The sequence below is a fragment of the Myripristis murdjan genome, chromosome 17 (assembly GCF_902150065.1).
Source record: "Myripristis murdjan chromosome 17, fMyrMur1.1, whole genome shotgun sequence".
NCBI classification, from domain to species: domain Eukaryota; kingdom Metazoa; phylum Chordata; class Actinopteri; order Holocentriformes; family Holocentridae; genus Myripristis; species Myripristis murdjan.
The window spans coordinates 18,807,129-18,825,209 of NC_043996.1; the positions used below are offsets into that span (position 1 = coordinate 18,807,129).

The 18,081-nt window shown below is 39.9% G+C and overlaps 1 protein-coding gene across 1 annotated transcript in view; it reads right to left on the minus strand.

Annotated features, from left to right (window-relative positions):
- eif2b3 (eukaryotic translation initiation factor 2B, subunit 3 gamma) overlaps nt 1-17,453 on the minus strand; it is a 39,611-nt gene extending 22,158 nt beyond the window's left edge. Inside the window, exons 1-5 of the mRNA XM_030075114.1 lie at nt 17,138-17,453; nt 16,565-16,727; nt 13,359-13,516; nt 4,556-4,715; nt 4,080-4,191 (exon numbers count right to left, since the gene is read on the minus strand). Of these exons, the coding sequence (XP_029930974.1) occupies nt 4,080-4,191; nt 4,556-4,715; nt 13,359-13,516; nt 16,565-16,712 (578 nt within the window). The 5' untranslated portion in view covers nt 16,713-16,727; nt 17,138-17,453. The remainder of the gene's footprint in view (nt 1-4,079; nt 4,192-4,555; nt 4,716-13,358; nt 13,517-16,564; nt 16,728-17,137) is intronic.
- Nucleotides 17,454-18,081: the final 628 nt, after the last annotated feature.

The window sequence follows — 18,081 nt, forward strand, 5'->3', positions numbered from 1 at the left end:
AATCCAAGCCCCGCCATGCATACCAGCTGACAAAGGGTACAGTGTAGAGGCAGAGGCAAGAGAGGGGATAAAGAAGAGAAACACCATTGGATGGGATGTAGCAAAATGATGTCAAATGACAGACATAATCGCAAGAAAGGAACCAGGTCAGAAAAAGATGTGAGATGTTAACATGTCTGCGCATTACCTGCTGGCTATGAATCAAATTTTACGACTGAGCAAAATAAGAGAACTGCACAGCATCAAATTGCCATCACAGTTGTCACTGATGTCTGGAAAAGAAAAACAGAGAGCTGTGCTTTTGTTTTTTCTATCCAGTGGAGATGTCCCTCTGTCTCGGAGGGATTAAGGGTCCATATCTATGAGCGGTTCAGAATCAGCTCTGAGGAAATGTCAGGTACAAGGGAAGCATTTTTTATGAATGTGGAGATGCTGGCTACACTCTGGGACTACACTGAGCTAACTTCTGGCCACTATAAATAGATGATAACAATGTTCAAAGTGAGTCAAATCACTTAATAATCATTTTATGCAGTATATAGTGATAATTGGGAGAGGTTTGCTGTGGTCTATGGAACAGTAAACCGAACAATGCCTAGGCAGAAGAGAGGAGCAGCAGTGGAGAAGTAGCAAGAAAAGCCCATACGCTTAGAGGAACTGGCATGTACAGAGTGGGCAAACAGTCCCGATCCTCTTGGTATGTGCTTGTAGTGAAGGAAGTATGGAAGTGGTGAGGTTGTTTACAATGGACAGTCGGAACTGAATGAAATTGTTGTCTACCTAGCGATAGTTACCTGAGTGTGATAAGTGTCCACATGGACTCTTAAATACCCTCATTAGTTACTCTGAGCACCCCTGGGCTACACATCCAGAATACTGCTTTAATTAACTTCCATAGCACAGCAAAACAGGTCACAAAATAACACTTTTAGCACTACCTGCTGGGTCTACTTCCCAATTCAAACAGGAAAATAACAAGACAAGACCCATAGAAAAACTCGGTACCAGGACTTATTGTTTATTATATTGGTAAAATCCACTTTGCATTTGTTCTGTGCTTAAGTGTTACTTTGGGATCTGTTTTGCCACACTACAGAGTGAATGGAGAGACATAATCTGATGCTCTGGATTACTAGCCCAGGGGAGCACAGAGCAACAAATGAGGATATTTCACCACCATGTGGACTCACTTAGCACCCAGGTGACCATACAAACCAGCATGCTACCAAGCTCTGCTATAAAGGGTCAAATACATTTTGAGTCTTAAGACAAAATCAACTATATGCTTATTCTGTGACATTATCAACACTTACTACAGTGTGTGTATGTAAGCCACAATATCAAAAATGTCTACAACAGACTCAGGACAAAGACTTGGAGTGAATGGTGACAAAGCTGTCACCAAACATCCAAACATCCAAAACAATAAACTGGATGGAGAAAATAGTGAATACGAATAATATTAACAAACAATATGAAAAACAATAATGACTGATGACTTTTCCCCCACCAGCCATCATCACTAGTCAGTAAGTGTTTCTTTAGTTTCCTAATTTTGGAAAAAAAAAAAAAAAAAAAAAAAAACTGGGACTATTTCCAAGGCAGGAATGTCTGAGTAGCAGTGAGTTTTAATTGGATACAGAGAGAGACCACCACAGAGACCAATGCAACAATACTGACCCAAACAAACATAAATACGACTACCCACAATGCCCTTTTTTTTAGATCTAAAACTATTTATTAGTAAATGGAGAGTTCAGATATCCAAGTATTTTGGTAATTATAATATTTGACGCATAAGTTAGCAATGCACAGGAAGTTGAATACAGTATTATTATACGGTAAATTACGCTGTGAATCTACATGGAATTTTCCTGTATCAAGGTAATAAAAATGAAAAAGATCCTGTAAATTCACTGTACCAATGGCAGTTACTTTGATTCTAGAAGACAACAAGCCCCAGTATCTTGCACGATCAGTGTTGACAGTGTTTGCAGAAAAGTGTTTGTCTGTGCTTCTTGAAAACTGGAACTATGTTGTCTTATTTTGTGCTGGCTGGCCATCGTGTTTATTCTGATTAGAAGATCCAAAATTTTGCTTTTTGACATGTTTGGCTCTGTAGGATTTACATCCATTTTGACCAAAAGTGAGTTCAACCCAGTTAACTTTATTCTGAAAAGACTGATCTGTCACCATGTGTTTAACAAGTCAGAAAATGTTCCTACTATTGTTTTGGGGCAATGACTCACAGCATTACAAAAACAAAGATAAAATGGAGATGTCTTTCTCTAATGATGTTCTGATGACTATAGATTTTCAAACTTACTTCTTTATTTATTTTAAAATGCTTTCTGTAAAGTAGCATCATTAAGAGCAAAGCCTTTTTGGCCCGTTTTCTCCATACTGTACTTCTACTCTAGTGGTCCTGATGATCTAAACAGCTCAATGGACAGAAATCTATCTGTCAATAATTCACTCTATTTTCTGATGGAACAGTGCAGCCGCTCCCTACAGCTGAAAGTGAAAAAAAAAAAGACAATGGAAAGTACAAAACGTTTTGGAGGAATTACAAGATTGGACACACTACTTAGGCTACACACTAACTCTCTACAGGGAATGTGTACATTTATGACAAATCCAGACACAGCTCACCAAAGAAGGAGCCTGTAGTGTGACACACACACACACACACACACACACACACACACACACAGAAAGAAAGAGAGACAGAGAGATAGAGAGAGCGTGTGTCCCCTGTGATGCAATGAGCCTCTGACTGCATGATAGTGATGTACAAAACTTAGCTTACATTACGGCAACTGTTTATTGATGGAAATAAAATTTTGGCTGAAAGCACCAAATTAAATTGGTGACTCAAACTGCGGTTTACAAACTCAAATCCAACTGAATCATTTCAAAAATGAAAAATCATTAATCACCACTGAATTGTGAATCAATGTTACGTCAAAGATTCACACCCTTAATGGTGGTTGACCAATTAAAGTTTGCCAAAACCCCCAATTCTGGAATTGAGGCTTTTATTAACTAAGTTAAGTGTGTTGAGAGATTTTCTGTGTTCGTTCCATGTTTTTGTTCGTTCCGTGTTTGTCTGGTGTGTGTGTTTAAATGAAAAGACATGACCATGACTTATGACATAAGTTATAAGTCTTTCAACTTAAGTCATAAATGTTTTGCTCAAGGCTCAATATGTTTCCATCATAATGTGACAATGTGTGAGTGGGTGTATGTTTTTCCTTCATCAATGTCCCTGTCAGAGCTAGTGTGTTATGTGTAAGCGTGTGTGTGTGTGTGTGTGTGTTTGTGTGTGTGTGTGTATGGCAGATGATTTCCCTGCGCAGGGAGGCATACTAGCAGCTGCTCCGGCCTCTCTCTTATTGGCCAGAATTTACAGTGGCTCTGGCTCCATGAAGTATTTACGAGCTCCCAAAACACCCGCTCTCACACATACACTCGGTTTAGGACCTAGAAACTAAAACCCACCTAGAGTACGCTTACTGTAACACAAACCTTACACTCCCACTCTCCCATACAGGCAGTCACAAAACATAGCAGCTAAAACACTTTTAATCTAACCGGAACACACAACATATGCTCTCCCAACAAAATATACAGAACACATTCAGTGTCACTTGAAGCCCAGACTATGGAGTTAGACCCTAAAAGCGACTACTGATGTGACAAGAATTGATACTTCAATACGTCAATACTACAATTTTTAAAACTATATGATTACTAGTGCTTTTAGTTTGAAGAGTATTGCTGCAACTTGATCCCTCACTCTGTTACTCAGTGTTCTTATTGAAATGTAGCCTATATGTTTAAATAATTTAAAAAAGTTATAATTTATGTTTTCTGGTTAAAACATAAGATGCTTCAGACCTGTGCAGTGAGCCATTTCCACCTTCACTGTTTATAAATGCTCCCGTGACACTTAAAATCACTTAGGCTGAATAAGCAACACGTGGGAAAGACACCAAAACTACAATAATATAACAATAATATTTCCAAATTTGACTGCCTGTGTCGATACTGTGCTTTTAGCTTTTCATATCACTTACTTCCTCAGGATGGACTTCCTGATTGATAGCCCCTCCTCCAGGTCCGCCTCATTGGCCATGAACAGCAGCCGCTTCCCTGATTCGTCCACACCGACAAAGTCTCTCTGCTCCGCTGAGGGAAGAAAAAAAAACAACAATATTTGATGATGCATAACACAAAATAAATGAAGTAAAAAATACCAATATTCCATGGCACTTTTGGTTGTGCCAAGTATTGCAATATAGTAAAGTAACGGAGTAATAAAGTAAAGTAAAAAGTAAAAAATAATAGAGCCAATTTTAATGGAGTTTAATAGCAATCTATGAGAAAGCCTGTTTCCTCCATGCCACTTGGCCTAAATACTGACACTGTGATAATATGGGCAAAACATATTACAAAATATATTAAACGCTGAATACAAATTGGTGTAAAATTAATTTTTAAAATCTGATTTGTTGTTAAGTTATCAAATCTTATGTCCTTAAGTTTCTGTTACCTGTTTTTTTCTTGCCCTTTTGCCCCGGGACTGTCTCGGTGAATTCATGGGCTTTGCTCATCAGCATGGCCAGTGTTGCATTGTGGGCCCTGAACAGATCAACCACCTCATGAAGTGCCGCGTCTGTTATAAGGTCACAGCTCACCACCAGGATGTCCGTCTGAGGAAAGTGAGAAAAGACTGGTAACATTCACTCAAACAAGCCCAACAAACACTCAATTCATTTAATTCAAAGTCCTGTGTATTTGCACTCTGTCATACTGTAGTACAAAATGACCATAACATGTCTGCAACACTTTGATAACATTTTTTATATAACGATAACTATGCCAAGTTCTGAGATTCCAGGCCTTCAGAAGTTATTTTATCACCCATGCTCTGTTTTGGATCAAAAACTCTCCACCCATTAGATTTTCAAGACACTTCAGATCTCTCCTTGCCAACTCTTAACTCGTATTTTCAGCTGCTCAGTTATGGAGGACACTACCAACCTAACCCTGCGTTCCAATACCCATACTACCATACTATTTAGTAGGGAAAAAAAGAATTAGTATGTCCCAATACATACTAAACTACATACTTTTTAAGGGCAGCTGCAGTACATACTAAAAGTAAAAAGTATAAGTATGCGATTTGGAATGCAGGGTAAGTCTCATTTTAGCTCACTGACACACTCTGGTTCAGCACACCAGACATGTGGCTATTGCATACAACACACAAAAACACACATGCACCTCACAAACACAAAGACAGAAATAAATGAGCACACATGCACACCAGATAACTGGCTTGGACATTGTCACGAGGCTCCATGGTAGCTTGCTTCCCTGCTGCAACTACGGCCATTTTTAAAATGAGCAGTTGGGCATAGACAGTTGCCTTGTGTCGAACACAAGACACTGCCAGGGTTTGGTTGGATTTCCAAGGTGGCCATCCAGCCAAAAACATGGAAGAGCCTCACCTTGTGTAGAGCTAATAATGCTACTATTGATGTTCAGGCATGTTTAAACAGCAGAGTCTCATGAAACAGTCATGATTATACAGCCTTTGTGCATTAGTGTAGCCTTAGATCCACAGATAAAGCTGTTTTTACTATTTGAAAGTCTCGACTAACGTAAAAATAGCAGGGTCCTAAATCTTCAGAACAATCACGATTAATAAATTTGTTTATCAAACTGTGTGTATTCCCTTGAGACACAAACTCATTTTTCCAAACTGGCACTTAGTTCACCTGTTATTTCCCTAATTATGTTGTTATGTACGGTACAGTTGATTTGACAGATGGGACAGGCTTTTGTTTCATTAAAGCCATCTGTCGATATGTTTGATTTTGTTACTTTTTATTTTAGATTTGTGTGATTATTGCATCTCTATCACTGGGAGGACCATTAGAGTGATGTGTGACAGACCAGTGACGTGTGTACTGGGTGACTCATGTGTCAGTGATGATATTTCTGAGAAAGTGAGTGGGCAAGATAAAATCAAGTACGCCTGTAACCTTGCTAATGTCGAATTATATAAAGCCTGGTACTTATTTACATCATAACCCTGGGTAGAAATGGCCACTGTATCACAGAAACTACCTTGTCTTTATGTCTACTCAACTGTAACCTGTCAGGCTGACTCTGAGCATCCTCCAATGAGCTAATGCAACAAAAAGACTGCTTTGACATCATCATAATGCAAAGGAACAAAATTCAGCCAGTCACTCATCGGAGGACAAGTTTAGTGGCTGGACTTCCAAAACTGTACTGACAAAATGCTCCTTCAAAGAAACCTTCCATCTGTCATGAAAGAGTTTCAGGGACCCGGGCTTCTTTCATTCTCACTCTGCATGAACCGCTTTCATCAACACAAACTATTTTCAGCATCCCAACTATGTAATAATGTGTAAACCGAAGTAGCTTTAAGCCTTGTATGAAAACACTGCTTTCAAATTCCATTGAGATATCACTTACACTGCTGCCAGAAATAGACAGAGCCAAACCTACATCAGTCATATTAACTAGCCGCCACTGATGTGTTAAGTGTCTGCATGTTTATGTGTGTATGTGTGAGTGTGTTAGTGTGTGTGAGTGTGTGTGTGCCCACATGCATCTGCGTGTGGGCTCCATCTGGCTGTCGTGGGCAGCAATGACGTGGGCTGTCAGCATACAAGCTAATCCCACCATTAGCACCAGCCTCCTCAATGACAGAGACAACCTTCCCGTCTGTGAGGAAGACGAGGGAGGAAGGAAGGGAAGGAGGTGTGACAGAGAGAGAGAGGAGAGTGAGAAGTGAAGGGGGAAAAGCGTGAAAGCAGCTAAGAAGGAGAGCTGGAAAAGGAAACAGAAAGAAGACAGGAAGAAACAAGGAGGAAAGGAATGAAACAACTACTGCTGTCACTCTTGGCCATTACCGCCTCAGTACTTATGAGGAAATAAGCTACAGCTTAGACACTTGAGAAAACAACCACCATCACCTTGATAAACCCTTGATAACCTGCAACAGAGCTTGGGATGCCTCAGGGTGCTGCTGTGATCTATTCAAACTGACCACAAAATTTCTAAAATGGGGCACAGACAGAGGGAAAGTGTTCTTCAGTGCATTCCAGGAGTTGTTTTGTGATGAAGTGTTGTAATTTACATATTTAGTGTACCCACTTTCCCTCAACTTGCCTCATCTACATCTGCTTCAGTAAGTGATTTCCGCCCATTCCCAGAGTGTCTTGAGGCAAAACCAAAAAAAGGGGTGTCAACGTAATGCTTTCAATTGCAGGTGGGCACGTAACTATCACCAGGTAGCCACTTAGTTAGTGAACATTGTGGTGTGTGTGTGTGCATGCATTTGCACTATTAAGCAAAACAGCAGCAATCTGATTTTTGTTTTGTGAACATCATGCAACACTTGGCTGACCTAAGAAATTCCCTGCAGCTTTAGAACATTTTAGATAATTGAGCATTGACTGCAATGGGTTACAAAGGCAAGTCCCACACTGTGCTTGTTGATTTGGCACCCAAAACATATACTGCATTCCATCTAATGAAATCAAAATGGAGGTTAATACAATTTTACATTTCTACTATACTCCAATTAATATCGTTAATGTTCAGTGTTGATGCTGGTGGCTTACGATTGGGGTGGAGTTCTGTGTGTGTGTGTGTGTGTGTGTGTGGGGTTGTTTGTGGGGTCAAGGGTTGAGCAGTTGACCTGGAGGTAACTCCTGGCATAACCTGGTCTCGATGCGGCGACAGGAAGCTGCCACGGCAGAGCTGGAAGTGTCTGCAGGAGATCAACTGACACCGACACTTTAAACTGCTTTTCTCTGTGGTTCTCTCTCCCTCTATCACACACACATGCAAGCTCACACATGCTAAAAGATAGGGCACATATTGAGCACATGCACACACACACACACACTGCAGGCAAACACATGCGTCTGCACAATCCCACACACAAGCGCATACTGAGGTGACAGCAGAGTGGAGTCAGCTGGAGAGGCAGAGACACTTTGGCCTTTCAACAGCCAGGATCTTAACTGGACAGGTCAGGACCACACACACACACACACACACACACACACACACACACACACACACACACACACACACGGGCAGACGGACAGACCAGTGGCAGCTGAAACCAATCCAAAACAACGGCTTACACAATCAGAATGCAGTCATTTTAAATGACTGAAATGCATACAACAGGCTATGCTTTCAAACTTGCAAATTTTCAGAAATATTCACTTCTTCCTGGCTTTATAAAAAGACACACCTTTTTAGATTGACCTGGGCCTTTCATTCACCCTAACATTTGTTTCAGGGATGCAGCGCCTACATCTTTTTTTTTTTTTTTTTGTATTTTTTTTTATGTAAATTATTTTGTTACATAAACACTTTACTAAGCAGTCATCCAGCAAAGTTTTCAAAGTTGTCCATCAATTAAAAAAAGGAAATTTTCAAGGGGAGGAAAAAAAAGTGGGACAAAATATTAGCCAAATTTCCATTGGAAAGGAATACATCTGCCAAGTTTAATCAAGGATATTTTGTCCCCAGACATTTTCTACATGTTTGCTTTTTATACGACTTTTTTTCTTTTACCATGTCGTGTTCAGTTGTCATCTAAATAAACATTCCCCAGTGTAGCCGCTCTACTAACTGGTCTCGGTCTACTAACTGGTCTCCAAATATAAGCACACAGTGGACCAGGCCATGGAACATTTTTTTCATTGTAGGCTAAAACTGTTGGTTTAACAGAAGTGGACTATGACCAAACCTTGCCCTGTGTTAACACGACTTCCTTTAGAAAATGAAGTCTAGACCACTGCATGTCAGGGGAAGGAGCATCACCAGACGACCACAGATGAAAAAGAAAGCAGGGAGAAGATGGATAGAGCATAAAAAAAAAATCAGACAGCATGTGTGCGTGTGTGGTATTTAGTCATGTCTGCTGTGTCCCTCACATGAAAAAAATAAAATAAAATAGTGCAGTCTCCTTTTCTCCTCAGCTTTTGTCCTGTGGCTTATAAGCTGATTAATGTATCTAGACCAAGGGTGACCTTTTGTAATGAGCAAGGCTAAAGCATATGTACTTCTTTCAGACTGCGTACGCTCATTCTGCCTGGTGATTAAGCCTAAACGATAATGAAAATGTCAAACACACATCAGGCACACAAAGCAAAAAGTGCATACAAAGTACACCTTTCACTAGTTAGGCTTATTGTAAAAGACTTAAGTAGTAATCAGGCATATCCGTCTGCTTTCGTGTAGCTTCACTGATGACTGAACAAAACAAAATATGCCCTTGATAATCTTTCTTTTCAAAAAGCGAGCGGTATGACCTCCTCCACTCACCCCGAGTGTTCACTGATTCCTGTAAGTATTTTGTTTGATAGGCTACACCAAATCCCCTCATGGGAGGGTGTTTGTGTAAAGAGATGAGTGAGTGTGTATGTCTATACTGTACACATGCGTCAGTCTGACAGTTTGAGTGATTTCTGTGCGGGGATTTGGCAGGCCATAGTTACGGTTCTTCACTCACCACTCTGCAGTGTCTGTGTGTGTAACTCAATGCCTCTAATCTAGCTGGCTGCTCAAAGGATTAGGAACTCAACTATTCTCAATGGGAGCATGCTGGAGCTAGCCCTGTGTGTGTGTTTGTGTGTGTGGTTATACTATGTTTTTATTAAAGAACTTGTGAGCAATAATATGAGTCTGTACAGAGCTGCATTTAAGTGCCAGAAAAACATGAAACTTGCTTGTCACAACAAATGCAGAATCTTAAGTCTTTAAAGCATTTATTTTCAAAAGCAAGGTGGGCTGATTTTGCTGCATTGAAACTGACAGATTCCACTGGCGGCACCCACGTGTTCAAATATATGAGGGATACTGTAAAAACAAGTCAACAATGACCATGATGACTCCCCATGCCTTATTCATTTACTTTTTACTATTTTTTTATGTGTGATGTCTAAGACACTGCTGCTTGAAGCTTGGGGATTTTATGTTGGTGGCATAATGGCAGGTGAAGTAGTTTCACTTTGTAGATACTAGATATCAATGCAGAAACGCATCATCACCTAAAAGTTCATCAAATATGATGCAGCAGTGTCTGAGATACTGAACATAAAACACTAGGCCTTGTTGGCCTGGTGGTGGCACTGTGGTTGGCCAATCAGGTTTATATTAAAAATACCGGGCCTCAGTGTCAAAATCTATCATTGCTCCAACTTTCATGCAAAACAGGCCAGCAGAAGCTCACAAACTGTGCATGACGGATAGAGCCTAATCCATCGTTCCTGCCCAGATCTTCAATTGTGGGGGACAAAAAAAGGAAAAAAAAAAAAAAGGCATGTCAAGGAACATTAAGGTTTTCCCTCAACTGAAAACATGGAGGCACAAACACTGTAGAGTGTACAGTTCTCTTTTTAACTCAGAAATACCAGGCCAGTCCCATGGCAGTCATCAATAATGAAACAGTGCTGTACACAGGAACAATTCTTACAAGGTTATTGCTTTAGAAATTCATCTAAACTGCTCCACACTTCATGAAACTCTATACAGGCATGTCTCCACGGTAATGGGGGGGCCAGACGGAGCCATGTCAACTACAACAATCTCTCGGCATATACCTTAAAACATATACTCTAACAAACCCTACATAACATACCCAAACACAAGTGTTGCACAGATGTGCTCGGCTACAGGATGAGAGTAGATGGTGCGCTGGGTAAACTGGCAGCACAGAGACCGTGGGCCTTAACAATGACCTCATCTGTTTAGAGAGAGCTGGATAGAGGGAGGGATGGAAGGATCAGCAGGAAGGATACAGTGGGGGTCTGGAAGTCAGGGGTGGTGGTCTGGGATGCCGTGTCTGCATGTGTAAATGTGAATGTCTATGTGTGTTTGTGTGTATTTTAAAAAGGTGAAATGAGGCACTTCGGCTGCCTTGGCCATCCGGGGAGGGAAAGGCACGGATCAGCGGTCACCCAGCAGTACACAGAACCCCCGACCCAAAATCCTACCCACAGTCTTGGTCATTTTTGCACAATTTCCCTCTAACATTTAATTCTAAGGGATGGAACAATAAACACATGAAAACCATCCTGTTTGTTACAAAACCATCACCTTGGGCTTTACACGTGACTGTGCTGACCTCTGGTTTCATTTTAATATCCCCAGCAAAAAGATAATCCTCTCATGTGTGTGTGTTGTTACTTTCATGAACTGGCACTGCTGCAACATGCAAATTCAGAGTATCTGATATATTCTTTAATTAGAATATACAACCAGCCAACACTGATTTTTTTCTGTTGTGTACTTTAAATGATACTTTAAATGTTGTGTACTTTTAATGATAGCTCAGATTTATTGATAAAAGGTGGGTACAGCAAGCTGAAGCCTGTTGCAATAGTAACAGGTAATATGATATACTAACTAGCTCTAATGTATAGTAATATTGCTGTAATACACAAAATGGTTCCAAAATGTATTATCAGTATGAATGGAGAATAGGGCATCATAGTTACTGTGTTCTGTTGGATGGATGAAGTATCTTTTGCATGTTTTGTTGCGGTTTAAAATGTTGTTCTTTTTGTTTTTTGTTGTTTTTCCAAGCAGATCCCATGTGCTCCTATTCAAGGACTTGCTGCAGGATCTAAGAGCTTGTGTCAACAACACTAATGATGAGAAATTCATAGCAGCTTGTGTAAATAAATCAACCCATTTGCATATCCTGACCTCAGACTGAATTACATACTGTATAGTGAGGATCACTGCACTCCTTGTATCCTCAATATCTTTTCTCTCTTCATTCTCTAATGTCATGTCCACACTACACCAAGGAAAATTTGAAAACAAATCTCTTTTTTTCCTATTTGCTCTTGTGTCCACACTAGGGCTGTGCAATATGACCCAAATCTCATATCCCGATAATGACATGTAAATTTCAAATAAAAGGTACTTCATCAAATTTTATTATTTTTCTTCTATTTTTTTTTCTTCTTTTACTTGGAACCTTTGTGCAAATTTTCAATTCAACAGTAAACAAAATATACAATGTAGAATAAAAGTGTAATGATGGAAGGAGTCTGGCACATTTTTTTCCCAGGCAACAACAGTGCCCTGACAGTGCCATATTCAGTGACACTTCTTCAGTCAGTGACCGAGGCCATTTACTTCTCTGTTAAAACGCCGCCATAGCAACACCACAGCTGTATGTAGCTCCTGCCCCTCTCCAGAACTGTACCTGCATGTAGGGCTGCACAAAACCACTTGGGTTCGCTAGACTTTTTTTGTGTGACCTGTGTTTTGTGCCGGCTGACGAAAACAACATGATGCTGGTTTCGTGTCTCGTCAGTGTCTGAAACTGAGGAGGTCTGAGCCTCTGTTGTGATGTTGCCTGCCTGTCCCAAAATTCTGGAGACTGCAAGGTGTCACTAAATTAAAGGTGAGAAATAAATAAAAACTTTGCTTTGGAGTGAACTTTTTGTCTCAGTGCCAGTGCAGCCATGAGTTCTGCTGTTTTTATCTGAGCTTCATTAGTGCAGAGTTTAAGAAATGATACTGCAAAACTAAGCATCGTCCAAACTACAGAAAATAAAATGCCATAATAAATTACTGGAACGAGTTGATTTATGACTATGAAATGATAGAGCAAAACATGGTATGACAGACATTTTTCTACTGTTGCATGATATATATCGTCATATCGCACAGCCCCAGGCCGCACTATGCCACCATTTTTCACACATGACTTGGAATTTGACAATGTCATTACCGTGCTGTAGTGTGAAAGGGAAAACAGAGCCTTTGAAAAAGCTGACAGCGCATGTGCAGGCTTACAAATGTAGGCCTGTGCAAACTCAATAGGGGACCTCAAGCGCTTTTGGAAAATGATCAGAGAATGCTCATGTGGTGACGTGTGAATGGACAAAAATCAAAATAATCTATCCACACAAATAACTACCATATTCTAAAACACACTTCACACTGGTGTAACACTTAAAATGCCATACTTTTAAATATCTTAAGAAAATCTGAGAAACAGCAAACTTTTTCTGAAACAAAAGAAATTCAGTTAGACTTGGCCTCAGCTGCAGCGCTGGTTAATCATAACAGGCTGCGTCCACAGTGAGCAGTAGGGCTGTCTCCTGTCGAATCGTAACTCATAAACCCCCACAGTCAACTCAGGGAGAGTCATTTTCAGTTTTTTTTTTTTTTTTTTTTTTTTTTTTGGTCTGATAACCGACTCTGAGTTGACTCAGAAAATTGTGAGTCGGGTACAGCCCTATTAGGCAGTACCTGAAAAAGTTCATACACACCTTGATCTTCGGCTGAATATGTCGCAGAGCGTCAGCGGTACCCATGTCTCCATCCTCCTGGATACACACCACTTCCAGTTTCATCTTCACATCCTGCTTAATTTTAGGGTCTGCGCTCATCATCTTCTGGACCTCCTTGGTGGTGATCACAATAACCTCTGAAAACACAGTTTGAAGCAAATAAATACAGGGCAACATATACAGCAGATATGTTAAGGTTGTAACTTTAAGGTGCAGTTATAAGTAAGGTGTTATTTTTCTTTTGTAGTTTCTGTGATATTCAAACGCACATTTTTCTCTGGCTACTAGGCATAATCGCATTCATTTTCTATTGCAACTTATTCTACTTAGGGCCACGAGGGGGCTAAAGCCAATTGTAGCATTCATAAGGTGGAAGGCAGGGAGACACCCTGAACAGGCTGAACATTCAGATCTATGGGCAATTTCGGTCTCCAATGTTATTATCATATATGATAGTTGGTGGATTATATCTATGCCAAACTGAGAGCGGAGATTAAGGGTGGGTCTTATGTTTTAGCTGATGTGTGCTTTTGCTGAAAACCATTAAACTGCCAGATTTCTGAATGAAGTTTGGTCTTACACTTCCTCCATACAAGAGAATAATATGTATTTGGGCAAAAGCCAACAGAAGACTGGAGTATCTCGGGCTACATTCTTTCTGTAGGTATTTGTTTTCCAGTGTTTGGTTTCAAATCCCTTACAGACTTGTATTTATTTGTACATCCTCTGAAAAACAAAAATAAAACAACACTATTTAAATATCATGTGGCCTAAAAAGATATCCGTTATAGCCTCATTTGATAGATTCTGTTTTGTTGTCTAACATGACCTCAAGTTGTCATGATGGAATAACATTTTCCCTCAAGAATCACTGGCGTCTGTGTTTTCATGTACAACACACTTCTGGACTAAAAAAACACATTACATACATATTCTTTGGATTTCTAGTTACTTTCTAGTCACTAGTGACTTTTTATATTTATTTTTGAGACTGAGCCTATTCTTGCTCGTGATAGGGTTGCTCATCTGTCATAGATCCATGACCATCAGGTCATCAGGACCTATGAGGTGAACCTAGATTCATATCCCAGCTGCACGCCCAAAAGATACATACACTCATCAGAGCAAACATGCCCAAGAGGACGGAAACTTAACTGGTAAATAAACTTTTCTTTTTCTTTCCCCATGAGTTCTAGTACTGAAAAGTACAGTAATATAGCAAGAATGGACTTTGGTGTAACATTTCAGCACACTGGCTCGATGATGTTTTCTTTGACTATGATACACCCTGCATCTTAAATCAAGTTTAGAAGACATCTCAACCCTTTACAAAGTTGGCACTGACATTACCTCCTAAAATGGCCAGACCACTTTACAAATATAAAACACTGCAGAGTCCATCTGGCTTAATTACCCTTGTCTGCATAAAATGTCTTTTCCTGGCCATTTAGTTCACCATACATAGCTGTGTCAGCCTAGTAAAACCTAATTGCAGGGGTTTTGGCTAGTTGGCTGCACACAGTAAACTGCTGGCCACACAGGATGATAACATATAGAAAGGTAGCTTTTCTTTGGGCTAGTGAGGACCTACACGCTTTCATAATGAAAGGGGCTGTTTACTGGCAAGCATAAGCATATTGCATCAAATCTCTTTACAAGCCCACAAGTGCTGGACCTACTGCATGTTGCGCCACAAGAAGTAAAAACCTTGGACTGTAAATCTAGGTAGGAAAAGCACACCCCAAAATGGCTGATGATGTGCTGACAAGCTGGTGAAACTAATATTGGGGGAAAAAAACAATAGGACAGTTATAAACTCAACACTGTCAAGTTTCATGCAGCAAAAGGAGTAAGCCAATATTGTTGGAGGCTACTGACAGGTACTTGCATGTTTTCTGGGCACCAAACAGCATAAATACATTAATCAAAGAGCGAGGCAATTAATTATAACCACTCGTTATTGAAACTGGCATAATTACACTTCCTTGCCATATTTTTGAAGTCTGTAATTTTACTTTTAATTAAGTGCGTTTTGTGTGAAGAATTCCGCTTATCATTTTAAATCACATTCATTTAGAGAGTATAAATATTACAGTCCATAAGCATCACGTCATAAACTGGCTAATTGAGGGTTATATCTGTATAAAACCTACACAAGCATGGGAAAGAAGCATGAACTAACTACGGCGTGTTTTATAGTCAAACGTTACACAAAAGTAATGCAGCTGCACTTACACTGAAGCTTTTATACTTGTGTGTTGATGTGTGTGTTACTGAACTCCTGGACACAGACACTGCCCTATGATCAACCAATCAGAGTGCATGATCTTGCTTGGACACTAAGTTGAGATACCTGAGCAGGTATGCAACACCTACACAAAGACACTTTTCAACCCCGAATATGCTTCAGCTTTCACGTAAAAGCACTGTTTTCACTGAGGTGCAGAATGTGCTTGACCGTTGAACTTTATCAATATCCTGATTTTATCGTAGTTAACAGTGATCTAGCATGAACATTACTGGTTTATGTTTCCGAGACCACCTTCTTGCTGGCTCACTAGCCTTGTTTATTAGTTAAATTAGTAAAAACAAAATACTATAAGTGATGACATTTGTGAATAATCTGGGCAGACGTTTATAGTTTCGAGTTTCTTTGTCATACTTTTCATTCAGCATAAGCGATAATATTAGGCCTATATACAATTATCACATGTAATATTATCTGCTTTCTCATCCTTTCTAAACCGCATGGGAAAGATCGAACGTCTGTTTTTGCTGTCACTTCTTCTACAGTGTGTACTTTCTAAATCAACGACTTTCACCGATTATTGTTTTTTACTTAAATTTCTGCACCAGCAATCTTATTTCTATTTAAGAAAAAAAAAACAAACTACAATGTAAGAGTAATTCCATTAGATCCAAACAATATTGAGGAGCAAAGAGAAATGTAACCATTAAGATTTGAGGGTTAGTTCTAGGTAGGACCATATTAAAGTACAGACAGGAAAACATTTTTTTTTTTTTTTTTTTTTTTTAATGAGAACTATTATAGATGGCTATAACTATAGTTGAGGCTTTAAGAGTTTTCTAGTGCTGGTTTAGTTTTTGAAACAGCATCTCTCTTTTATTATTGGCAGTAATCTAGTAGTAAGTCAGAAGAAGTGAAATGAAAACACAACGGTCACCTTCAAAGCCCACCCTCTCCAGCAGGTTGAGCGGGTACCACATGAGGGGCTTGTTGCCCACGGGCAGCATGGCTTTCGGGGTGTTATAGGTCAGATCCGTCATACGAGACCCCCCACCCGCTGCCATCAACACCGCCTGGAACTCCATGGTGTCTGCTGGGGACTGAGAGAGACAGACAGAGACAAAGAAGTCACAAGGATGCCCCGGCTTGCAACACAAGGATGGTGACCTGTCTGACTCACACAGGTGCAAAGTGCAGGACAACAGCATATGTGCAAACTCAAATGGTCACTGGTGCAGTATTAATCATCCACATTTCAGCCTAACCAAGAGTGGTAGCACACTGCATGAGCACAATGTGATCATATAAAGGGACATCCCCCCCATTACATGTAGATATACGCAGCTGTTTAGTCTTTTTAAATGATCTTGGCTCACATGTCACCAACAACAACCACAAGGCTGGCACGTTACCTGGTACAACTATCGCTAGCCAAGCTAATTTCTACTTTTCCAACCGCAGGATGACATGAACAAGGCTGTAGCCCCAAGAAAACTAGGTCTCAGCTTACCTGTCAGTCTCTCTCTGATCCCTGTTGTTCACTTGTCAGTAGAAATGACAGCCCTGCGACAGGCATGCAGGTTGATGTCACTGTTGTTAGCACTCGGCTAACGAATGGCACGGTGCAGTCCACGATACCGCTGCCTCTGTACGAGTTCAAACACGGAGGGACACTTACTATGAAAACCAAATAGCGTCTTGGATAAACAGCAGCTGCGGTTTTTCTATCTCTCGCTGCACAGTATCACAGAGCTCTCCATACATGAAGCTAACAGTTAGCATCGTATGACGACACTTGCGTGCTTTCAGTGAAATACGTCCGTGTGGGAAACAGTTTCCTCTGTACTGTAGTTCCTACCGCTAAAATATAGAATAGAATAGAATAGAATAGAATAGAATAGAATAGAATAGAATAGAATAGAATAGAATAGAATAGAATAATCAAAGATCCAGTGGAGGTTAAAAAAAAATAGTCTATATGTTGATAAAATAGCTTAAGGGGAGAGATATAAGTATAAGTGTAGTATTTATAGTTTTACCAGTTTGCATTATATTTTTCATTTGTATTTTGAGTACGTGGTGGGTACATATGTATGCATGTATGTATGTATGCTGTGTAGGCTTATGTGTGAGTGTATGTATTTATTTATTGCATTATGATGACTGAACATCAGCCACAACATCACTATGGAGAAGAGAAGAGATGAGGAGAGAAGAGAAGGGGAGAGAAGAGTTTATTTATATTTCTCACCATATGCAACTCATTCATTGCTCAATCACAGCAGATGACTGTAAATTTTATAGTGCGTATTATTTTGACTCAAGAACCGCCCTGTAACATACTGAAAAACATCTCTTTCTGCTAAAACCTCTAATTCACAAAACAGCCAAAAAGTCGTTATTTTAACTTCATGACTATCTTTGAATGTATTACATTGCAAAGGAAAACAGAGG